We start from the raw sequence: 24821 nt of genomic DNA, 5'->3' as shown, positions 1-24821 counted from the left end.
CTCTCTCTCTCTCTCTCTCTCGCTCTCTTTGTATATATATATATATATATATACTGGCCTCCATCCTCTAATATCAGATCTCTAGATCATAGTCATACCTTATATTTCAAAGTCAGATTAGTGATAAGGCACAATATACCCATAAGTTAAAAATGAGAGACAAAATGATATCGTTGAGTCCTTAATGTGTTATATATATATATAGTTTGCCTCAAAACGATAATGTGCATGTGTTTTATATAACATGCATGCTCCATTTGGGAAGAATTGGTTGCCATTGAACATGCTTATGGTACATGCGACTAAAAACAAATTCACTCTTAGATTATATAACAGCCCATGAAACTGACAATTAAAAAGAATAAAAGGCTGCTAAAACAGAAAAAAAAACAAAAAAAATGAGCATGTACTTTTTTATAATCCTCGAATTTTATTATACACTGATACAAGAAAAAACTTGAAGTCCCAACATTGACTACAAGATTAATAAGATACAAGATCACTGCAACCTATATAATTATCACATACACCAAGTTTACATACACTTATTGTAATTCAAAGATGACCTAAACCCATAGTTTAGATGTTTTGTAGGCATATTTTCATTAATTTTTAGGAGCTTGTAGAGGCAAAGGGATTAGGAGGCATAGTTAGTTTATCTCCTTCTCCTTCCAACATTTGAACCACATTTTTTATGGAAGGACGATCCATTGGGTGCCATTGGATGCACCAGAGTCCCACGATTGAAAGTTTCTTTGCAATTTCAGCATCTCCATCATTCTCAACAAAGATTCGTATGTCTCCTTTTTGTTCTAAGAGATTGTAGATCATTTCTGGAAAGTATACTTGGCTAGTGTTCCCAATTGTAGCATCAACAATTTTCCTCCCTCCAACTATTTCAAGTAATAATATTCCAAAGCTATAAACATCTGCTTTAGAAGACACATTTCCAAAATTTCTAGAGAACACTTCAGGTGCAATATAACCCAAAGTCCCCCTAGCTGTGGTCATGGACACTGCACTTTGATCCTTTGAACACAACTTGGCAAGACCAAAATCAGATATTTTTGGATTGAAGTTCTGGTCTAGCAAAACATTGTGAGGTTTAATATCGAAATGGAGGATTCGTTGGTCACATCCTTGGTGAAGATATTCAATTCCTTTTGCTACGCCAAGAGCAATATCTTGAAACTTATCCCAATTAAGGACACAGTTCTTGGTGGCCGTTGAAGATGTGAGCTTCTCTAGAGAATCATTTGGCAAGAACTCATAAACTAGAGCTCGTCTAAATCCATCAGCGCAGAAGCCAACCAAGCGAACCACATTAACATGATGGATCCTACCCATTGTTCCTACTTCAGTTATGAATTCTTCTCCATTTCTCTTAAAAGTGTTGAGGATCTTCACTGCAACATAAATTTCATTAGAAAGCTTTCCTTTGAATACTGTTCCATATGCTCCTTCACCTAACTTTTCAATAAATTGATTTGTAATCCTTTTAATATCGGCATACGAGTATCTCGTGGGTTTGAAATTTCTATAATCTTCCAAAAACTTTTCAATCTTTGCTTGATGCTCTTTTTCCACCTTATCATAAGTATAGAAACGGTAGAGAGCAAAGATAGCTAGTAGTAATACAAATGGACCTAAGATAATGCCTGCATAATAAACATTTATGAGTCAAAAGTTTATATTTCCACAATAAAAAGAATTTTGAATGGCTAAGACAACTTACCAGTGATCTTTAACTTTGATATTAATGCACCTGTTAAAGATTTAACACAGTTAGCTTCTTATTGTACATTACAATAAAATAAAAATTGTTCGCCTAAGGGTTTCTTGCTAATAGCTAAGTTATATATTGAATTTAGACCTTGAGTTCAAGTAATTGTAAGCTTCTAAGAGTACTAAGTGACGGTTTTGAATTGTGTTAAAGAATTTAAAAAGTTTTTTTAATATATAAAAAACCGTGCTAAGAAAAAATGAGTTTGTTCCGTAAGAAAAGAGAAAAAAAAAGAGAGAGAAGCACTTTTTCTTTAAACAAAAGCTTTTTTTATTTCCTAACGCAATCTCAAAAAGACTATAAAGGTGGAAATTGGACAGAAGACTATACCTTTGTCTTTGGGGAAGCACTCGGTGCTTTTATTCCTCTTGATTCTGCATTTCATGCCTTTTAATTGACATTGTCTGCATACTGCCCCGGACCACCTCAATTTAAGAATATTTTTGTCACTGAAAATTCTGGGATCTGGAATTGATAGAAGATTATACATCTTTTTACAAGATATGGACACATTAGCGATGCCCCTATCATATTCGACCGAATAAACATGGTAGTTGGTATAAGTAGGGTCACTAAGACAAGAGATCCGATAGTAACCCATCTCTTCTGAACAATTGAATAAGGCATAGTCACTAAGGTGATGGTCTTCAATTATTTGGAAAGACGAGGAAGAAAAATTGAGTTGTCGAAGATGGCTTGGGAAGCAGTTATCTGGATCAGATAAATGAATTTCTTGAGACGTGTAGTTAATCTCTTCGACAAAGAGCTTCACTGAAATCGGCAGCTCGAGCACCGTCTGATTTGTATCAGTGCATGAGAGATTAAACCCAAGATACCCACAGTCGTCTGGCTGGCTATTAACTCGGAAGGGAAATTGGATGGCTGGGCCCTGGCGTTCACACCGTGATTTAGCACACACATTTTGGCCTTCTCCAAAAGCCACAAACAAGAGCAAGTATGAGATTACCAATATTTCTAAGCAAATATCCATCTCTAGTTTAGCTGTGCTCTCAGGAATGGTCCATAATTAACCTCTTAAATAGCATAGATATGCTTGCTAGTTCGATCATCAGCTTTATCCGGTGATCATCATTACATCTCTCCTAGCTTGTTCAAGTCACAAGTAAATTTTGGGTGAACTAAGAACTTCTCATGGACGACTTGGACTATGTGGTGATGGCCGGCCACTAGAACTTCTCACTTATTATTATTATTATTATTATTAATAATTATAAATTATTATAACTTTATTTTCCTGAGTTGATATATATGGAGTGTTTATCAACCTTTGAATTATTATTTTTTTAAATAAGGACTGATGGGCACTGCAGAGCGACGAACCTAGCTAACACAAAACCCCCGAACCCAAAAATTTAAAAACATCTCCTAACAATTTTGTTTTATGAGGTATACCGTCATAAATTAATTTTCTTCCCCCTCAACTATTACTTTTAGTTTTGTCCCCATACTAAAATTTCTAATTCTACCCATAAATTTACTGTCACATCGATCAGCTAAAAAGAATAAGGTGAGCATTAATCCTCTTATACTCTTATCATAAATCTACACTATTTACTTTGTCTATATACTCTCTATATATAGCTGTGGATTGTGTGAAAGCTATCTATCCCTTTCTCATTATCCTCTCTCTCTCTCTCTCTCTCTCTCTCAATGGCAAGACAATTAATGCTCTTCCGTGCTGCCGGTGCCCGACTCATGGTCGTAATTTTTGCTCTTGTCTTAGTACTCCATCAAACTTGCAGTGCTGAGGATTTTCAAGGCTGCCCCCCTTCTTCCTGCGGCAATATTAGTTTTATAAGCTATCCGTTTGTATTAGAAGGAGATTCAGAAGACTGCGGCGCCCCAGGGTACACGCTGTCATGTCAGAAGAATCAAACAGTGTTAAGTTTGTATGGTGGAATATACTACGTACGGGAAATCGATTACAACAACTACATAATCCGAATTGTAGACCCAGGTATTACAAACAATACTAACTCCTTCATGCCTAATAATTCTCTAGACGAAAGTCAATTCAGTCCAAGGGATCCATATACCCTGAGTTATCCAACCACATATGTCTCTTGTGATTCGTGTGAAACTGAGAATCTTATTTGCTTTAGGAACTTTCCCGATCCGGATAAGAATATGGTTTTCGTGAAGTGCGAAAAACAAGTGAATTCTCCATCTTATTTGGACATTTCTAGTTGCCTTAAGAATGAATTGTTTTTTTCCAACTCTTCTTTATTACAATATTCCAATAGCAAGAGGTACATATATGTTATAGTTAAGGGGATAACCGTATTGGATTTGGAGTCGTCGTGCGAAATATATCACAAGACTCTGGAGGCAACATCGTGGGAGCCAATTTGGCCAAATAATTTTAGTGTTCGATATTTTCAATGTACTGACTTCTACGATGCAATGGTCTCTGGCTTTACGCTTTCATGGTTCCAAGCTACTTGTGATGACTTCCGTGATGGTGATTGCCACATCAATGACGGCGCCAAATACCCTGGGGTTCAGTGCCGCCGTCCACTACGTCCTGGTGAGTATATAAGGAATGCAACACTAGATTCTTCAGTTTAATTCTTCTGAGATATTGAAATATCTCCTTTTACATATATATATATATATATATAATGACTTGATTCTTCAATATTCCAACTTTCCAAAAACTCTGATTTTATTCTCTTATTTCTTTAATTGCAGACACTGGATTCTTTGCTAATCTACTTCGGACATGTGCCAAAGGTGAGCTAGCTAGCTAGCTAGGTTTCTATATATATATATATATGATCATAAAGTTGTACACGTTTGAGGTATACAAGTAGAAGAATTACCATGTACGTGCTTGGCCAATGGCTGCTCTCAAACTTTAAAAATTTATTTAAGTCACATTTTCAATTAATTTTAATAAGTTTTTATCTTTTTTCTAGTTCCTGCAGCTGTTTTCAACAATCTAGTACCGTTGAAGATGAGTAAGAACCTATCTGTCCGTTGATATTTTTTTCATTTTTTTTAGCAGCTCATTTCTTAATTATGACTATATGAAGCATGAAATAATTATATGGTGGAGACAAGATGAAATATTGATAAAATTTAAATGAAAAAGGCAACAAATATTTTGCTTAATTAATTACTAGGGTTTAGGAAGGAAATTAGCTAGGTCTAAGTTGCAACTAAAAGTTCCAAACGTACACTGATATATATTAATCTTTTCTTTGTGAAAGCAGGAGAAAAATTTAACATTCCTTACGTAGCATATGGTGGACATTACTCAGGTGAGGTTTCTGGGCTCAAAAATTTGTTTCAAGGATAATACAAAATAGCACAATGAATTAGAATCGGATCGATGATCGAGTTATGGCTGATGATGACACAAATACTAAAGGAATAACCATGTGCGTGGGCATTGCAGTTGAATATCTCAAACTTTTATAGCAGAAATTAATAAAAGAGAATACATATAAGATTTACGTTATTCGGTTTATGACCGACGTCCACAACAAGAAGTTAAAACTTTAAGGATTACATTGTACGTGCTCTTATTCAATTAATTTATTTTACAATAATTTAGATCTCAAAAACAATGAGGAAAACAAAATTAGTTTCCTCTCTTTATTGCTAAATGCTAAGTGCTCGTTTAGGGGCTTTAGTTGCCCATCCGGTCTATTTCCCTTGAGATCAACCCAATTTCAAGGCCAACCATATAAATTAAGTCCAGCGGTTTATAAATTTGTTTATATTTCTTCTTAGACATGATCGAAGGGGAAAGTTGTTTACCCACTAGTTTTATTTGGTCTTGTAATTTTGGTGTTTTTTTAGTGTTCTGCTAGTCTTAGATGAATATTATTTTCTAAAAAAAAAAAAAAAAAAGTTACTCTTATTTCTATCACTTGGTATTTATAAAATAATTAATATCCATGTAGGACTATGAGGATCAAGAGAGCACCTAACATTTTCCTTTTTCCAAGTACTTAAGTATTTTTTTTTTTTAATGTTTCTTGCAGAATTTTTTAGCAGCCTATTGGTGAACATGATCTACTTCGGCGGTAAGAACCTCTCTCTTTTGATCTTCTCTAATTTTTTTTCCTAGCTTTTCAGTAGATAATTCGATGTTGTGAAGCATGAATTAAAATGAAATAAAATGCAGATAAGATGAAAACGTCAATGAACTTTCAATAAAAAATGATAACAAATATAGTGCTTAATTAATGGGAATTTGGAAGGCAATTAGTTGAGCTGTAATAAAAAGAAAGGTAAATGTATGAAAAATATTCTCTAAGTAAACAGGCGATTTTAAATCGCTCATTCACTTTTTAATTTTCAATTTTTACTGTTTCAGTTTTCACAAATTCGAAATAGGTCCCGTTTGTTTTCCGTCCAATTTTCAGATGGATGGTTAATGCCACATCAGCATTTTGCCAAATTACCTTAAAATAATTTTTTTACTGTCTATAAATTAAGATAATTAAGAAATATGAATAGACAGTAGTACTAAGACACCCCAGCGAGCCCAGCGGTGGGGATTGGCCTGCGGGCAGGGGTGGTTTGCTGAAACTGGTTACATCTTGAAGCTGCCGGATCTTCTCGACCATTCCCATATTTCCCAACTCCAAATCCTAAAGCTCTTGTCACAAACGAAGAATCTCAGAGTTCTTGACCAAAAACTTCTCCCGATCGGCCAACCCACCCAAACCTCCATCAACAACTCCTCAATCAACCATCAAAGCACAAACCAAAGCACCATAATCCCATAAATTTAACCCACAAAATTCAAACCCTAAATCAAAAACCCCCAAATCGGAGCAACCAAAGAGGACATTGTTACCTTGTATTAGCTTTCTGCCTCCACCACCACCGGTTTCCCTATCATCTGACTTGCGGTGGCCGGAGCTACCCCGAGATGGCGCCACGGCAAGTACCAACCCTCCAACAACCACCCCACACCCAAACTGAGAAATAATTTTTTTTGAGAGTTTTTAAAGGTTAAAAAAAAAACCAGATTCTATTAAATAAATATTATTTTAAGGTAATTTGGCAAAAATGATGATGTGGCATTAAAGGTGGAGAGAATTTGCAAAAACTCAAGCAACAAAATTTAAAATTTAAATAGTGAGGGAGTAATTTTAAATCGCATGTTTATATATATAGAAAGGAAAACTCCATCTACCTCCTTTAAATTACTAACAAATGTCTAATGTCTCCCTTACTCTTGCAATGTCCCCTCAATTTATCAAGGTTGCAATGCCTCCCTTTCGCTGTTGAAAATCCCCTGATAAAAAAAAATTTAGAAAAAAAAAAAGAAAAAATGAAGGAAAAAAATAATCTTTCTGTTTTTCCTAAATTCTTTTGTCTTTTTTTTAAAAAAAAATAAAAAATAAAAATAGAAATAAATTCTTCTTTTTATTTTTACCATGATTATATTTGTCATTTTGGGTGCGGAAGGGCACACTGCAATCCCAATGGTAAATTGGGGGATAGTGTAAATTTATTGGTAGTTAAAAAGGGTAAATATACATTTACTTAAAAAGAAATGCTAGCAACAACATTTTTGTTTTCTTATATTTTATTTTGGTGATTTTCCTGTATAGGACCATACCTCGTAGCAAAGATTGGATTTGGGACTCCATGCGTGATTGTGTTTTTGATATATAAATGGCGTAAGAGGCATTTATCAATGTATGACGGTGTGGAAGAATTTTTGCAAAGCCACAATAATCTTATTCCAATAAGGTACTCTTATTCCGAAATTAGGAAGATGACTAAAAGTTTCAAGGACAAATTAGGTGAAGGAGGCTATGGCACTGTATTTAAAGGAACCCTTCGAAGTGGTGGTTTTGTGGCTATAAAGATATTAGGTAAGTCCAAAACTAACGGACAAGATTTTATCAGCGAAGTTGCAACCATTGGAAGGATTCACCATATTAATGTAGTGCAACTCATTGGTTTTTGCGTTGAAGGGTCAAAACGGGCTCTTGTATATGAGTTCATGTCTAATGGTTCCTTGAATAAATACATATTGTTGCCAGAAGTAAGTACTCTCCTAAGCTATGATAAAATGTATGATATAGCTTTAGGAGTGGCTCGTGGGATTGAATACCTACATCAAGGATGTGACATGCGGATTTTACATTTTGACATTAAGCCTCATAACATTCTTCTTGATGATAATTTTACTCCCAAGGTATGTGATTTTGGCCTAGCAAAATTGTATTCAGTAAATGACAGCATTGTTTCTTTGACTGCGGCAAGAGGGACATTAGGATACATGGCTCCTGAGTTGTTCTACAAAAACATTGGAGGCGTCTCATACAAAGCTGATGTTTATAGTTTTGGAATGTTACTAATGGAAATGGCTAGTAGAAGAAAGAACTTAAATGCATTTGCAGAACACTCAAGCCAAATATACTTCCCTACTTGGGTTTACGACCAGTTGAACGACAAAAACGACATAGAAATGGAAGACGCCACAGTGGAGGAAAAGAAAATAGGCAAGAAGATGATCATTGTTGCGTTATGGTGTATACAAATGAAGCCTAATGATCGCCCTTCAATGAACAAAGTCATACAAATGCTTGAAGGAGAAGTTGAATGCTTACAAATGCCTTCCAAGCCTTTCCTATCATCATTGGAAAGAATCATAACATGTGGTGGAGAGAATTCGAATAAATCACACGAATCAAGTCAATCATCTCAATTCTAAATGCAAATTAATTTATATATGAGTCTTTTGATTTATATTTATATTTGATAGCACAAATATAGTTAATATTTATGTGTAACAAATAAGAGTTTATTTGATATAAGATAACTCTCCTTATTAGATAACTTTTCTATTTTCGATTCTATTTTGTCTTACTTGACAAATGAATTAAGCTTTAAGTTTGAGAAGATATGTTGCTACTCTTCATTTTCTGCTAGTAATCATCTTCTTTGTGAATTTGGCACATTGGATTGGATCAATCCATATCATTTGTAGGGATGTCAATGCCGGCGGTTTTAACCGCTAATCATTATAACCGCTAATCGCATAACCGCTTAACCGTATTAACCGCTAACCGCCTAACCGCTATAACCGCCTAGCGATTTGTGGTTAAGGTTATTGGGTTTACTAACCGTAACCGCTAACCTCATTTTTATATAATATATTTTTAGAATTATAATTATAATAATATTTATACATATAACATAATCACTTGATCATTAAATCACAATTTTTTTTTTTTTTTAGATAATTAAATCACAATTTGAGTATTAATATATTATCACTATAATTTATATGATTATATCATATGCTCAATTGATCATTAAATCATTTGATTATATAATAACAAATTATACATATATAATATAACATAACTCATAAGTATACCAATTCATACTAATACAACAATTAAGTATCTAGAGGCTTAGTTCTAATGTATGTTATAAACTTATAAGTGTATATATGTTATAAATTATAATTACACATATATGCATATGAATAATATAAATATATAAGATCAAGACTTAATCATATGATTGAATGACAATTTAAATATTTTATTCAAGTTAATCATATTATTAATGTACAATGATAATGTGATTCGTATAATATCAAATTAAACCACAATTGAAGTATTAATGTATTATCATTCTAATTTATATGATTATATAATAACAAATTATACATATATAATATGACATAAGTCATAAGTATACCAATTCATACTAATACAACAATTAAGTACCTAGAGACTTAGTTCCAATATATGTTATAAACTTATAAGTCTATATATGTTATAAATTATAATTATTCATATATGCATATGAATAATATAAATGTATAATATCAATACTTAATCATATGATTCAATGACAATTCAAATACTTTATTCAAGTGAATCATATTATTAATGTACAATTATAATGTGATTCGTATAATATCAAATTAAGTAATTGACATTGGATTAAACAATGTGTTACTTATAAACACAATTGAAGTATTAATGTATTATCATTCTAATTTTAGTAATATTATCACTATAATTGACATGATTATATCACTTGATGAATTGATTATTAAATCATATGATTATATAATAACAAATAATACATATAATTATATATAATATGACATATAATCATATATATCATATGTTTTATTTGAACTTTTTTTATATGTTGTGTTGATTTTTTTTTTTTTTTTTAAGTTAACCGGTTATGATTTAATATTTAAGGATTTTTTTTTAAAGTACAAGTAAATGTAAATTTGGGGTCAAATATTTTTGATTTTTCAATACGGACTCTTTTTATAAAAATTGGGCCTAAGAAGACACTAAAAATACAAAAAAAAAGAAAGAAATGAGGATAAAAAATACTACAGTAGTAAAAAAGCCCAAAAAGGCCAACAAAAAAAAGCCCAATTTTGAAAATGCGGTTAGCCGGCAGTTACCTATTTCACTAACTACTAACCGGCGGCTAGTAGCTAACTGCTAACCACTAGGCGGTTAGCGGTTGCGGTTAGTGAAATTTACTAACCGCTAAAGCGGTTACGGTTAGTGGTTATTGCCAATAACCGCTAACCGTAACCGTATTAATACCCCTAATCATTTGGATATAATATTGTTTGAAAAACACTAGTTTAGACCCCAAGATGCTAAACAATGAATATCTCAATCTTTACAACAATAAAGATTGACAAAGTTATTAAATTCAAACACCATAGATATGAATACTAAAATCAAGCAAAGCATTAAAACAATATTGGTGAAGGAGTGGAAAATTTTTGAAGAACTTTTCAAAAATAAAACTACTTCAGAGCAGCCAAACTTAGAAAACTCATTCACTATAAAAGAATTCAATTACAAGCAGGATAAATTTACAAAACCTTTGTAATAAATACCCCACTTGTACCAAACAAATGATCTGTTTTTGTACCGTAGTAGCTCTAAAACCTTTGAACAAATCTTCTATATGAGCTTCCTTTTGCAATCCAAGAACTCTTATGGCTGAAAGTTTTATGTAAAAAACATGGTTGTGTGGTTTAACTAAAAGAACTCTGAGAGAGAATTAGCATGAATGCTCTATGATTAAAGAACTTTCTCTAAGAATACTAAAACATAGTGTAACACATTGATCTAAACTATAGTTAAGAGACTGAGTAATTTAGATCTTAGCTTTGGTTGGGCTTGTTCGAGATGGAGTTTGGACTAGGGAGGACCTCAAGGCTAGTTTCTGGCCTGGAGAATCGAACCTCTTTGGGGAGGATCGAACCCTAGCCCCCAGCTTCGATCTTGGGGTCTAGAAAACCCTAAGGTTCAAACCCCTCTTTTTCAACTTCGAACATTTCAAGTGATCATGCGATTTTCAGGGTTTTGCAAGCCTCAGACAACTCTTAGACCCTATATATGCATCCTAAACCTTATCCTAACCTCTTTGCAATATTTCCAAGGTTTCCAAGGTTGCCAATGAATGGTTTAAGAGTAAGACTAGAGTTTTGTTGTTCCAAAGACCTATTTTGAAGTTCCTAAGCCACGCAAGTGTTAGAATATATTCTTAGATAGGATTTAATTAAGGGATTTGATTTATATTTAGGCTCTTTGTTGGCTTAATTTATTTGGCATTTGTGGTATTGTTTAAAATTTAAGCTAATTTTAGCCTACAGTTGGTTTTTATCTCTGGCTTATAGTTGGTCTATTTTTGTTCGGTCTTTATGGTATTGTTTAAAACATATGCCCATTTCAGTCCAAAGTTGGATTTCATTTTGGCCCATAGTTGGCCTACTGTTATTTAAGGCGCATTTTTTATTATCCTCACCGGCCACCTCCACTTACTATGGTCAACAATAGTCAAAGGAAAAGATCAAACTCAAGCTTCCACAATCTTTCACCTTGAGTTTGAGGGGGGCTGTTAGAATATATTTCTATATATGGTATAATTAGGGGATTTGATTCTAGCATTTATTGTAATTGTAGCACCCAATAAATATTTTCTTATGAAATATATTAGGCAATGATAATAATTGAGGAATTTATGGTGTTATATGGATATTATATGGAAATTGGTAGTAGAAGAAGACTGGTAGATGGTGAAAAACGCTTAACAAATGATTCTCCTTTATCGAACCTTTTCGATGGACTTCTCAATAACGCTCACAATCAACTAACAAAGATCCTCTAAGAGGAACAACAATGCTCACAATAATTTTCTCTAAGCACAGCCTCTCACGAACTCTCTGTGGTCAAAATTCGTACATCTCCAAGTCTATAAGGATGTATACATATCAGTACATCAAACCCTAGACCTGGGCCCACTAAAAACACGTTTTTGGGCATAATAGGTACGGGGCGTTCGGACAGGTTAATGGGCTGTTCGGACAGGGCCTTACGGAGCAGAAATTGAGTTTCTGGAGCTGCTATCCGGACACGGGGAAGGCCTGTCGGGACAGGGCCTGCAGAGTACTTTGCAGGGAGGTTCATGACACATGAATCCACATTATGAACGGTGGAGATTTGATTCTGAGTATTCTATATCAGTGTTTGAGCTCATGGACAATAACCTCTGCATTTTGGAACTGAATTAAACCAAGAAAAACTAACAAATGGAATAGTAGTGGAGATTGGTAGATGGAATAGAATAGGAGATTAATAAATGGAAGAGTAGAAGAGATTATTAGATGGAATAGTAGTGGAGACTAGTAGATGGAATAGTATAGGAGACTGGTAGATGTGGCTGGTTTTCTATAAATAGAGCACATCCCCTTCACAAATCTCACCAGTCATCACCCTTCTTTTCCACATATTCTTCATTCTTCTGCTTTCTACTCGATCTTTCTTCTTTTTGAGAGTGTTTACACAGAACAAAGAGAGAAAGGGCGAGACAAAGCTCTGCAAGAAAGAAAGAACACGAGAGAGAACAGCCTTAAGAAATTAGATTCAGAAAAAAGTTCTACATCTCCAAAACCCAGATTCCAACTTTCGTTCTTTAGCATTCACCTCTGTCAAATTCATGTTTTTCGTTTTGTTCTCCGAATTGGAAGTTTGTGCTTCCATAGCCATGACCCTCTCTACAGTTCTTCATTTTCCTCAAACTCTGTTCTCTCTTCATCATCCTCGAAATCACTTTCTTCTTCACTTTCTTAAAATGGGTTTGGCCCTTGGGGGTGGCCAATCCACCCCCAAGGGCCGTGGGGAAAATCCTTTAAAAACCCAGTGAAACCCTCACTCATAAGACGCACAAACGCACAAATGCACACAGTGCACAGAGGCAATCCCTAGAGAATGACAACCTCGCCGTCGATGGAGTCCCTGATCCTCCAGCTCCACGAGATATCGGCCGTGAAGTTCGGTAACTTCAAGCTCAAGTCCGACATCTCCTCTCCCATCTACATCGACCTCCGCCTCATCGTCTCCTATCCCTCACTCCTCTCCCAAATCTCTCATACTCTAATCTCCTCCCTCCCTGCCTCCACCCGCTACGACGTGGTTTGCGGCGTATCCTACACCACCCTCCCCATAGCCACCTGTGTCTCCGTTTCCCACAACACCCCATATTTTTTTAATATATTTTTTAATTTTTTATTATTTTGTTTTATATATTTTTTTTAAAATTAAATAATAAAATATTAATTTTTAGTTAGTGGAACAGGTGGCGGCTTATTAATCCTTGGATAAGATTCAAGGGCTAGGATTTCAAAAAAAAAAACTGAGGGGAAATTTCCCAACTATTGCTGGGATCCCGATCCATCTCACATCCCTTCATTATAGACTACACAAATTTATTAAAATTCAAATAGCGTGACTTTAAAGGGATCCGGCTTAGGTGTGGTACTTCAAAAAAACTACCGCACCTATGCTGTTAAATCTTCCGATAGTTGGGATTAAATAGAAAAAATAAAAAACAAAAGGCTGAGAATTAATCAAAACAATTTATAAGCAAACTGTGTTGTTTTATTTTCATTAAAATCTTCTAAAGCTAACTTTGACTTTGACGCCATCCAATTCGGGGTTGATGGGGGTGCTTGTTAAACAACAACACCCCATGGCACTATTCATCTTTAAAAAAAAAATTAAAAGAGAAAATAATTATTGATATGGAAAAAATGAAAAAGTGGTATCGAAAAGTGGAAAAATTTTGTTTTGTAGTAATTTTTTTATTTAAATAGTAATAAAAAGTAAATGATGTGGTATAAAAGTGAATGATTTGATATAAAAGTAAGAACATTTTTTTTTTTTTTTTTTAAATGAAGTGAATAGTGTGGTAGAATGTGGGGGAATGGGGTGGGGTTTAACAAACAAGGCCGATATCTCCTCTAACCTTCTTCTCCCGAGCTTCTCAAAATTGAGTATTTTTACCGATCTTCTATTTCTTTCAAAATTTATCATGTAGGACAAGTTTTGGATTGCCATTTTCAAATTAATCTCTATCCAGAGATTGCCGGAGGGATGGTGTTCATTAGCCCGAGAGACTTCTCTCTTACCACCTCCCCTCTTTTCTCCCCCTTTCCCTCATATCAGCCCTCTGAAACCTCCCACCCACCGCTGATCAAGGCGGTGCAGACAATGGCTGGAGTCGCCAGCCACTCTCTCCTCCCTCAATCTTCTCCAACTCTTAACCCATCTTTCTCTCTTAAATCTCATCCGATCCTTTCTCTCTCTAAACCCATGCTCTCACGCTTCAAAATTCATTCTCAATTCATCACCAAATCAACACCCATCACAACCGAATGAGAGAAAACAAATTTTTTTAAAAAACAAAATGAAATTCCTTTACCTTCTTTCCCCTCTTCACCTTTGTCTTCTTCTTCTCTCTCTCTCTCTCTCTGTGATTGAAACGTAGTACAAGGAAATGGGTTTTGCAAGACAGACGGTGTTAAAGCATGTTTAGGCAAAATGAGCTGTCAATTATTTTAACAACATATGCTGTAGTTAAAGTTTTTTTTTGATTAAATCTAAACCTTTGTTTTTATTTATTTATTTTTTCTTTTTCTATTTAATCCCAACCGTTGGGACATTTAACAACATAGAACTACTGCACCTAAGCCGGATCCAATTTAAAGAATCTTAATTCTTTGTTTACATGTACATCAAATGGCAATTTTAAAAAGTGGGAGGATGAGAGAAGGACTAGAAGAGTTCAAATGGATTAATGACCTTGATTAAGCCTGTTTGAAATGACGTTAGGATGGAAAAAAGCACTTTTAATACATAAAAAACCGTGTCATACAAAAAGTTGACATGCTTGTATGGTAAAAAAAGCGTTTTTTAAGGGTAAAAAATTAAAAGCGTTTTTAAGGGTCCAAAAAGCCTAAAAATAGCCAAAGCACACTTTTGGCAAAAGCTTCAAAATGAAGTTTTTGCCAAAAAGTATTTTTTAACTTAAAAACTCTATTTCTCAAACACAATTTCAAATATGATCTTAATGAAGATACCATGTATTTGACATTGCCAGTTTTTTTATGACACGTCATACTAATCAATTTTTGTATGACCGTGCCAATTTTAGCCTTCTAACTCAGATTCCTAGTAGCCTGAAAGGGAAGAGGATCATCTAAATTTCAAATCTCTTTCATTTCCTCCATTTAGTGCATTTTAAAGGGTAGTGCATTTAATGCACGACTATCATTAAAAGTTTTGGACAATACTACTCTTCAAAATGCACTAAATAAAAAAAAAATGGAGAAAATTTAAAATGGAGTCAATCATTTTCCACCGGAAAGGAAAATGAGCTTCATCACTTTTAAGAATTTTTTTTCTTAGGGAATGGTCCAAAATAGCCCAATTGGACCTTTTCTAACTAGTACACTTGCTAAAGCCCAAAATACTCTAAATAGGCCAAAATATTAAAAGACCTTCAAACTAAAATTTGGACAATTACATTCTTAGGTTTTTTTTTTTTAAAAAAAAAAAAAAAAAAAAAAAAAATTAAAATAGTTATTCTGTCAACTGGCCATTAAATTAAATAATTGTATGTCACGTCATACTAATCAATTAATATTGCATGACTCTCATTTGAAATGTCTTGTACCAATGTATTTGCTATGTGACACAATTATTTTAAATTACAAATATACATACCCTAAATAAAAATAACAATAATTTTTATTTTAAAAGTTAAGGCATATATGGCCAACAGCCATTAATTGGTAAGAGGGCAGCCACTCATACAGGGGCGGCTGACCGTCTCTATACCCCTCTCTTTGAGCAGCCGCCCTTCTTTGTAAGGGACAACCACCCCTTGGTGAGGTGTGAGGAGTGACCACCCCTCTTTGAGGGGACATTGCTGGCCGCCAACCCTTATCTAATTCTCACCAATTAGTAATGGTTGGTCACCTCTATTTTTTCTTTTTAAATAAAAAAAAATATATATTATTTTAATAATTTTAGGTTATACTTGTAATTTAAAGTAATTACGTCACATAGCACATACATTTGATAAATGACTTGTAAAAAGAAGAGTCATATGACGTTAATTGATTGGTTTGTTATTACATACAATTAATTAATTGGAAGATAGGTTGACGAAAAGACCTATTTAAGATCAGATGAAAACCTAAATACCTAATTGTCGAAATTAAGAACTAAATTTGATGTTTTTTCCTATAATTTTAGATTGTCAAGTTTTAATTCAAGTGGTAAGAGATCAAATATATATGCTTGAAAAAGTTCAAAATTTTACCTGTGAAAGAAAAAAGACCCTTACAAATCGGACATCATTTCAGAAAATTAACATATACATCGGTTTTTAATGGTCTCCATGGCAACAATGTTTTTAAATTCATGGCCAAGACTAAACTTTGATATGAGTTACGACTAATTACCATGTTTTCCAATAATCCACTTAGATGGGTTTGATGAGGTTGTTGTTAAAAGAGTTATCAAAATTAGTATAATTATGAATATATAGTGATTGGATTATGACCGTTAATTTTTTACGGTCATGATCATAAGATCTGGTGATTTGATATGGATTTATTTTATTGTTAGTAAAGTCAACTGTAAGACTAAATTAAATTTAATCTAACAGTTGAAATTAAATAATTGTTACTAAAAACTACAATCTAAAGGTTACAATTGAATAATTGTTACTAAAAACTACAATCTAAAGGTTATAATTAAATAAGTGTTAATTATAAATTTAATCTAACTGTAAAGATTAAGCGCATGTTAAAATCAAATGGGCAGATTTTAATGACAGCAGAATTAGCAATTATTTCGTGATAAATTGACACTATATATAGTGTCTAGTGCAAACTAGTTTAAAACGCAAAAGTCTCTCTTCTTCTGTCGCTTTCAAAACTTTCTATAGTTTTAAAATTCGTGTCTCTGTCTTGATAGAATAAAAACTCGATGATGTTTTAGTTTGGTTTCGTTTTGTGCAAAACGCCACCAAACTTTTGAGGTTTGTTGAACCCAATTATGGCATAGAGAATTGTTTGCAAGTGTATGCCAATTCATTAGATTTGATGGAACCAATAAGTACTTCTCAAGAAAAGCAACTTTGTAATGTACCTTGGGAGCATTTGTTTATATGTTTTAGATTTATACACCGACAGTTGTTGTGTGCTACTACAAACCATTCTATTGCTTAAATAGAGTTTTCAAATTTGGTTGGAGAAATTATTCTTAATCGCAATTTATAAAATTTTTATGATGTTTCTTAAATATGTGAAAAATATATATATTTTTTTAATAAATCCTATTAAAAAGACATACTTCTCACACATTATTAGAAAAAGAACACGTACTTCTCATGTGCTACAAAATTAAGTTTGAAAAATTGGTCCGTATTATTTTGACCCCAAACACTCCGTTTTTTTTAAGAATTGGCTGACCAGACCACTTGCTATATAATTATGTGGTCTTCCAACAACAAGAAGCCGGTCAGATTTTTTTTTTATATTTGAAGGAGACCCGCCAGATATAATCCTCGTGATACCTAAAATCGTGCCCGAAACACGCAGAGCCTTTTTCTTTTCGTTTGCTGTGCCACACGTGGGCATTATTAGCCTGGTTGATGACTAAGTTTTGAGAAAGAAAAAAATAATAATAATAATATAAGTGTATGAAGTTTACCTTGAGGAAAATGCTTGGTGCTGCAATTTTTTTTTTTTTTAATGATTTTTTCACAATTTATATGTAATATTTGAATGGCGAATAAATTAAACAAGTAAATTTAAATGTTTAGTAATTGAAGTAATAAGTATTAAATTATCAATTTGTAATAACTTTTTACCTAAATGTTCAGCCAAAAACAGAGAAGTGGCAAGTCCATTTGATATAATGGTTATCAAGTGGTAAGACTATATCCATTGCCCATTATGAGTTCCATTCCTTTGGAGTTGATCCACTAAAAGTGGAATTCCCAATGATGGAAATGAATGACATTCTTGCCTATAATGCTGGTCCATCGAGGCCCTAGTCTAAGGACAACTCGAATGAAGCACTAAGCAAAAGACTAAGAGCAATATGATATAAATTACAGTTTTACCTTATAATATTGTTGATGTGACAATTTTAATTAACTATTTGATCAATCACTATTAAAAGAAAAATGTTAAAAACTATCCCACAAGTATCCTAATATGCTGACGGGATAGCGCCAATCAATTTCTTGATATGACATTACTCTTAAGGAATGGCCATTTTAGGGTAGCACGCAATAAAAATGTGATTGATGCAATACTCAAACAAAAACCAACACCAACAAAAAAAGTGTAATGTAAGAAAATACATTATAATCTCATAACTATCTCATATTGATGTGACAATTCCAATTAACCATTCGATTGAGCTGTCATGTCAGTATTATAAAATATTTGTAGGATAAAAAAATGGTATATAACATTATTAAAAAAATAAAAACAAAAACAAGTATAAAAACCAAGAAATTTGCTAGGTAGGTATTCGAGAGACATGCATGGGCTGACCCAAGCACATGTTGCATTAAGGCCTAAGGGGCAGAACAGGTGATCATTAAATCACTAACAATTAATTAACAAAGTACATTGCTTGCTATTACTTCCTAACAATTACAGTTTCCATTCCTGCATGATTGATTATATTGCTTGGGACTATATGGCACTCTTCAATTAATTATTATTTTACATCCTCTAAAAATGAAGTTTGTTTTTTACTTGGAAATTTCCGCTTAAATTATTAGAGCAATCTGATTCACATGATCTGGAGTACCTTTTAGATTAATGGGTAGATGTTGTTCCCTCGTGTTTCATGGGAGATCATATAGTCTTCCTTGTAATTGGGTCTAGATCTTGTTGGGTTATGGTCACTAAGCCCAACGCGTGCTTTGGATTTATACTATAGTCAACGTTATCATTGTTGTATTGCCTTTGGCTTTGTTAATATATATATATATGCATCTAAACATACAATAACATTTCAATTTCACAGTTCGAATACAACTGGTTTTTAGAGGTACGTACTAGCAACCATCTTGTGACATGTTAGTCTTACGAGAGCAGCTTATGTTTCAACTATTTTGCTTCATGTCCTTATATGTAGATATATATATATATATACATCTTGTATGCATGTTTATATGTGTGTATTTCTGTGTGGCTATGAATATGTACGTGTTTGTCTTTAACATGCATTTTGGTAGGCTGCAGTGTAGCTACTAGCTAGGCATGTGAAGTTTCTCCGCTAATCTTCAAATTTTCTGAGTAGACTGTTTGGTTAATTTGCAGAGCAATCCAGCACGCATATGTTTTGGCTTCTGGTATTGATTTTCTACAATGGGCACTTTATTAGCACTGCTACTGGTGCTAATTCTACCAGACCCGACGTTGTTAACATTGGCGCTATTTTGGCTTTCAATTCTTCTATTGGGAAAGTTGCAAAAGTTGCCATTGAAGCTGCTGTGGACGATGTGAATTCCGATCCTGGGGTTCTAATTGGAACTAAGCTCAAAATTACCATGCAGGATACAAAATTATCCAACGGATTTCCGGGAATCGTTGAAGGTACGTAGATCCTTCCATTTGAACAGAGTTTTCTTTTGTCAAGTACTCATAGATCAAATATGATACAGATTACACTTTGATTCTTCTTTAACAGCTTTGCGGTTTATAGAGAATGATACAGTTGCCATAATTGGTCCCCAACACTCTGTTATGGCCCATGTAATTTCACATATTGCAAATGAGTTTCAAGTGCCTCTACTATCCTTTGCTGCAACAGACCCCACCCTGAATTCACTTCAGTTCCCATTCTTTGTTAGAACAACCCAAAGCGACCTCTTTCAGATGTCTGCTGTAGCAGAAATCATAGGCTACTACGAATGGCAAGATGTAATAGCAATCTATATTGATGACGATCATGGCAGAAATGGGGTTGCTGCTTTAGGTGACAAGCTCGCCGAAAAACGTTGTAAAATCTCGTACAAAGCACCTATGAGCCCCAAAGCAGTAGTAGACCGGAATGACATATCCGATACACTATCTAAGGTAGCTAAGATGGAGTCTCGGGTTATTATCCTCCACATATATTCTGGCTGGGGTCTAGACGTAGTTGATGTGGCACATAAGAAAGGGATGATGGGCAGTGGATATGTGTGGATAGCAACTGATTGGCTCTCTACTGTACTTGACACAGAGTCGGAACTACCTCCAGTGGCATGGAATAGTATTCAAGGGGTTCTTACCTTGCGTATGCACACTCCGGATTCGGAACTCAAGAGGAAATTTGTTTCGAGATGGAGCAAATTGACTGCTTCAAAGACAAATGAGAGCCTTTTTAAACCAAATACATATGGTCTATACGCATACGACACAGTTTGGCTTCTTGCTCATGCACTTGATGCATTTTTAAATCAGAGGGTAAACAATATTTCATTCTCAAATGATTCGAGTTTGATTGAGTTTCATGGAGGGAACTTGCATTTTGACGCCATGAGCATCTTTGATGGAGGGAATGTGTTGCGTACCAATATTTTACAAGTTAATATGATTGGTTTAAGTGGCCCAATGAGTTTCACTTCAGATGGGGACCTCAATGGTCCTGCATATGAAGTAATCAATGTCATTGGTATGGGGGTCAGGACAATTGGTTATTGGTCCAATTCCTCCGGCTTATCACTAGCGCCTCCAGAAAAGCTCAATGCACAGCTAAACAAGTCTTCAAATCAGCAACTATATGGTGTAACCTGGCCGGGGCAAATCACTCAAAAGCCTCGTGGGAGGGTATACTCAATCAACGAAAAGCAACTGCGAGTTGGAGTCCCAAAGCGAATCAGTTATCGTGAATTTGTGTCACATATAGAAGGCTCTAATAATTATAGTGGCTATTGTATTGACGTTTTTAACGCTGCAAAGGACCAATTGTCATATCTAGTCCCATATAAGTTTATTCCATTTGGGAATGGACACAGCAATCCAATAACTTATGATCTTCTGCACAGAATCACAACGGGTGTAAGTATGAATTTCAACAATTTTCTACATACTATGAAACATGGTTTTTAGTACTTCTAAGTCACTAGTTTTCCTCTTCCATATAGGAACTCGATGCTGTGGTTGGTGACATTACAATTACCACTGACCGAATAAAGATGGTGAATTTCACGCAGCCATATATCAAGTCTGGGCTAGTTGTAGTGGCTCCGGTTTGGAAGTTGAACTCCAATGCTTGGACCTTTCTAAGACCATTTACTCCAATGATGTGGTGTGTTACAAGTATATCTTTCCTTGTTGTGGGAGTAGTTGTTTGGATTTTGGAGCGCAGGACAAATGACGACTTCCAGAGCCCTCCTAGAAAACAATGTGTCACCATCTTATGGTGAGTTGTTTATTTGTTTTAAACAAACAATTTTGTATAAAATACAAAAGACTTAAATTTGTTTTTCACCATTATGTGATTTTACAAATACTATTTTCAAAAAAAAAAAAAAAAAAAAAAAAAATGATGTGGTTGATCTTTCCCTTCATCCATTCGGTCATTGTTAGCAAATGATCATGGTAGGGAAGATATTGTTCCTCGAATCTAGAAAATTAAGCAGAACATATGTAATTCCCTAAATGCTAATTTTTGTGCTTCGCTTTGCAGGTTTAGCTTTTCAACTTTGTTTTATAGTAAGTAAAAAAGTTCTTAGTCTTCACTAGCTATTTCCCATATGTACAAAGCCTCCTACATAGGAATTACTCAATTGTCTGTTTCTTGTTTTATGCATGTAGGAAAGAAGATTGTGAGCACCCTCGGTCGCTTAGTGCTTTTCATATGGCTTTTTGTAGTTCTAATACTCAATTCGAGTTACACTGCAAGTCTAACATCAATTCTTATAGCCGAAAAACTTTCTTCGCCTGTCAAAGGGATCGAAAGTTTGACAACAAACAACAATAATATTCCCATTGGTTTCCCGCGTGGTTCTTTTGTCGAAAACTATCTAGCCAATGAGCTCAACATAGATAGAAATAGACTTGTTCCTCTTGGTTCGCCAAATGATTATGAGAGAGCTTTGAAGGCCGGCCCGAGTAATGGTGGTGTCGCTGCGATTGTTGACGAGCGAGCATACATGGAGCTTTTTCTCTCCACTAGATGTGAATTTGGTATTGTCGGTCATGAGTTCAACATAAGGGGGTGGGGTTTTGTAAGTATCATCTCTTCTAAATTGTCATTATCTCTATCAGCAATTGCTTATTTAGCAGTTGTCAACTTATATATATATATGATGATGATGATGATGATAATAGTGTTAATTCATGTTCTACATTTCTAATTGATTAGGCCTTTTCACGGGAGTACTCGCGACTGGCGATTGACATGTCAACTGCCATACTAAAATTGTCAGAGACTGGGGATCTACAAAAGCTTCACGACAAATGGCTTACAAGAAGTGCTTGCAACTCAAAAGATGTGAAGCAAGAAGTAGAACAAATTTCGCTTAAAAGTTTCAAGGGGCTGTTTTTACTATGTGGCTTAGCTTGCTTTGTTGCTCTCATTTTCTTTTCTTTGGATAACTGAATAAATCTTTCATATATTGACAATGATTACAATGCACTTTCTTATCCAAAAACTTAAGAAAACATTTATGTATCCTGAACGCAAAACTATACAGTAAAGAGAAGCCTAACTATACAACCACCTATATAAGCCAACAAACTTCAAATCAAAACCAGAACCAGGAAATCTGAACCTTCTCCACAACTAATGTTCTCCAAATTGCTCTTCTTTTCTGTCTCATCGAGATGGATTTAATGTTATCATTTGTTAAAAAAAATTGAATCATTTACATTTGTTAAAAGAAAAGAATAGGATGTTATTCAAGTGAAAAAGGAAGGAAATTAGGAGCGAGTCCAAGAGAAGGCCAAGGGAGAGGGTCTACCAGAGGAGGAAATAAAGGGCGCTCACCCCTCCAAAAATTTTTGAATTTTTTTTTTAAGGGTAATTTTTTTAGTTTTTTTTTACCCTAACTCCTACTTCTTCTTCTCCCGTCCCTCCAAAAAAAATTTTAAAATTATTATTTTAGTTACACCCCTTCTAATACGAATTCTTATATCCGCCGCTAAATGTTACCGTTGCTACTAACTGTGTATGAAGCCTAATTAGTTATAAGTTTCTAGGAGCTTTCCAAGTTGGGCCTAGTTAAGTTGAAAGTTTCGAAGTTGGGCCTCCATAAGTGCAATAATGCGTGTATAAGGATAGAAACATTTTTCATTTGGGGAAAAATATTAAAAAACCTTCTCAACTAACAACATTTTAAAAAAGAGACATGCTACACGTCGATGTGTGGTTGAGAAAGAGTGTGTGATTGTCCAACTTATAAGCGCTAATTTCGAGTGCAAAACATTGTTCAAACAAGACCTTCTAGCACATGAATAGTATCGTTTAAACATGGTTATTGTTCAAACGATACCTTCTAATACGTGAATAGTGTCATTTGAACAGCAACACACAAAAGACACCACTTTAGAAATGATGTCGTTTGAACCAAAAAATAAACGTTTTTAAGTGACTTGTGACACACAAAAGACACCACTTAAGAAATGATGTCATTTGAACAATAAAAAGACGTTATTAGTGACTCTTTTTTTTCTTTCTTTCTTTTTTTTTTCTTTTTTTTTTGTAGTGATTGTTAGAGGACGGACATATTGACATAAATTTTAAATATGTTAAATCACCGGTTATCCTAAAAACTTAAGTTGATAGGAAGAGATAAATTTAATTACTTAATTATTAGTTTAACACTCTCTCAAACTCCATTTTCATAGGTGAGATTCAGCACATGAAATATTTAATTTAAATAGAAGATGAATTGACGAAGTCAAAGTTCGATCCCAGGACCTTTGAATTTTATACCATGTTAAATTACCAATTGTTTTAAAAGCTTAAACTTATAAAAAAAGATAAATTTAATTACTTAATCATTAGTTTAACAAAATATAGACAAAAATAATCCTACTAGCACTAAGTTAATGGAGATTTAGGTGCGTGTCAGAGGACCCCACCGATATTGAAGTCATAGCGTATGAGCAGATGGTGGAGGCAGTGCCCTGCCCTCAAGTCTGGAGGCATGCATCAGGTGGCTTCGTCAACTAATTCCAGTAGAACCAGTTTTTAACATTTGAAGACTGAAGTGCTTAAGTTAGTGAGCCATGCTTTTACTTGGCTCACTTAAATATAATTTTGGAAAAAATCAATTATACTTCATATGATTTCAATTTAATTATTCAGTTTTTAATTTTTATAAATTAAATTTTTAAGTTTAATTTTCTCTAATTTCGTCAAAGTAATTACTTGTATATTACATCATACCGTTAGAATGATGGAGAGATATAAAAAAGCAAAAAAATCATAAAAAGAGCATAAGCATACAAGAAGACTACATTGTATTGATATGTAAAATAAAAGTGTGGAGAGGTGTGTGGAATGGTGCGGTAGAGGCCTCCTTATATAGAGGCTACAGGGGAGTAAGACTCCCTCTCCTTAGCAATGTGGGACAAGTCCCACATATACACTAACATCTCCCTCAAATTCAATGTATAATATTGAGGTTGGGAAAAATACAGGGAAAACAAAACATAAAAAATACATGATTT

At 34.2% G+C, this 24821-nt stretch overlaps 4 protein-coding genes across 4 annotated transcripts; 3 read left to right on the top strand and 1 right to left on the bottom strand.

Moving 5' to 3' along the window:
• Nucleotides 1–612: 612 nt before the first annotated feature.
• On the bottom strand, nt 613–2774 carry LOC132172895 (rust resistance kinase Lr10-like). Its single transcript, XM_088517827.1, has 2 exons — nt 2077–2774; nt 613–1660 (listed from the first exon to the last, which is right to left on the bottom strand). Exons 1-2 carry the CDS (start codon nt 2772–2774, stop codon nt 613–615), a joined length of 1746 nt encoding a protein of 581 aa, XP_088373953.1.
• Nucleotides 1330–4787, top strand: LOC132172900 (uncharacterized). The gene is made up of 4 exons (XM_059584459.2): nt 1330–1477; nt 3465–4331; nt 4496–4537; nt 4723–4787. The coding sequence occupies exons 2-4, from the start codon at nt 3470–3472 to the stop codon at nt 4785–4787; spliced, it is 969 nt and encodes a 322-aa protein (XP_059440442.2). The 5' UTR covers nt 1330–1477; nt 3465–3469.
• A 2679-nt stretch (nt 4788–7466) lies between these two features.
• LOC148587830 (rust resistance kinase Lr10-like) lies at nt 7467–8492 on the top strand. Its single transcript, XM_088517855.1, has 2 exons — nt 7467–7647; nt 7750–8492. The coding sequence occupies exons 1-2, from the start codon at nt 7467–7469 to the stop codon at nt 8490–8492; spliced, it is 924 nt and encodes a 307-aa protein (XP_088373981.1).
• A 4558-nt stretch (nt 8493–13050) lies between these two features.
• On the top strand, nt 13051–22746 carry LOC132172902 (glutamate receptor 3.6-like). The gene is made up of 7 exons (XM_088512407.1): nt 13051–13117; nt 19476–19751; nt 19846–21200; nt 21287–21564; nt 21832–21857; nt 21960–22372; nt 22510–22746. The coding sequence occupies exons 1-7, from the start codon at nt 13051–13053 to the stop codon at nt 22744–22746; spliced, it is 2652 nt and encodes an 883-aa protein (XP_088368533.1).
• Nucleotides 22747–24821: the final 2075 nt, after the last annotated feature.

Source organism: Corylus avellana, chromosome 1 (assembly GCF_965113065.1).
Source record: "Corylus avellana chromosome 1, dhCorAvel1.hap1.2, whole genome shotgun sequence".
Lineage (NCBI taxonomy): Eukaryota > Viridiplantae > Streptophyta > Magnoliopsida > Fagales > Betulaceae > Corylus > Corylus avellana.
Note: the sequence above shows the minus strand (reverse complement) of the source record. Positions and strands in the feature narration are given on the sequence as shown.

What these genes read in the sequence shown, in the direction of transcription:
- LOC132172895 (XM_088517827.1), bottom strand. Translation starts at nt 2,774, where the DNA reads ATGGATATTTGCTTAGAAATATTGGTAATCTCATACTTGCTCTTGTTT. An exon ending in ATTTCCACCTTTATAGTCTT is followed by an intron (nt 1,661 to 2,076) that starts TTTGAGATTGCG and finishes TGTTTATTATGC; the next exon opens with AGGCATTATCTTAGGTCCAT.
- LOC132172900 (XM_059584459.2), top strand. Translation starts at nt 3,470, where the DNA reads ATGCTCTTCCGTGCTGCCGGTGCCCGACTCATGGTCGTAATTTTTGCT. An exon ending in CCGCCGTCCACTACGTCCTG is followed by an intron (nt 4,332 to 4,495) that starts GTGAGTATATAA and finishes CTTTAATTGCAG; the next exon opens with ACACTGGATTCTTTGCTAAT. An exon ending in ACTTCGGACATGTGCCAAAG is followed by an intron (nt 4,538 to 4,722) that starts GTGAGCTAGCTA and finishes TCTTTTTTCTAG; the next exon opens with TTCCTGCAGCTGTTTTCAAC.
- LOC148587830 (XM_088517855.1), top strand. Translation starts at nt 7,467, where the DNA reads ATGTATGACGGTGTGGAAGAATTTTTGCAAAGCCACAATAATCTTATT. An exon ending in TGTGGCTATAAAGATATTAG is followed by an intron (nt 7,648 to 7,749) that starts GTAAGTCCAAAA and finishes TTTGCGTTGAAG; the next exon opens with GGTCAAAACGGGCTCTTGTA.
- LOC132172902 (XM_088512407.1), top strand. Translation starts at nt 13,051, where the DNA reads ATGACAACCTCGCCGTCGATGGAGTCCCTGATCCTCCAGCTCCACGAG. An exon ending in ATTTCCGGGAATCGTTGAAG is followed by an intron (nt 19,752 to 19,845) that starts GTACGTAGATCC and finishes CTTCTTTAACAG; the next exon opens with CTTTGCGGTTTATAGAGAAT. An exon ending in ACATAAGGGGGTGGGGTTTT is followed by an intron (nt 22,373 to 22,509) that starts GTAAGTATCATC and finishes CTAATTGATTAG; the next exon opens with GCCTTTTCACGGGAGTACTC.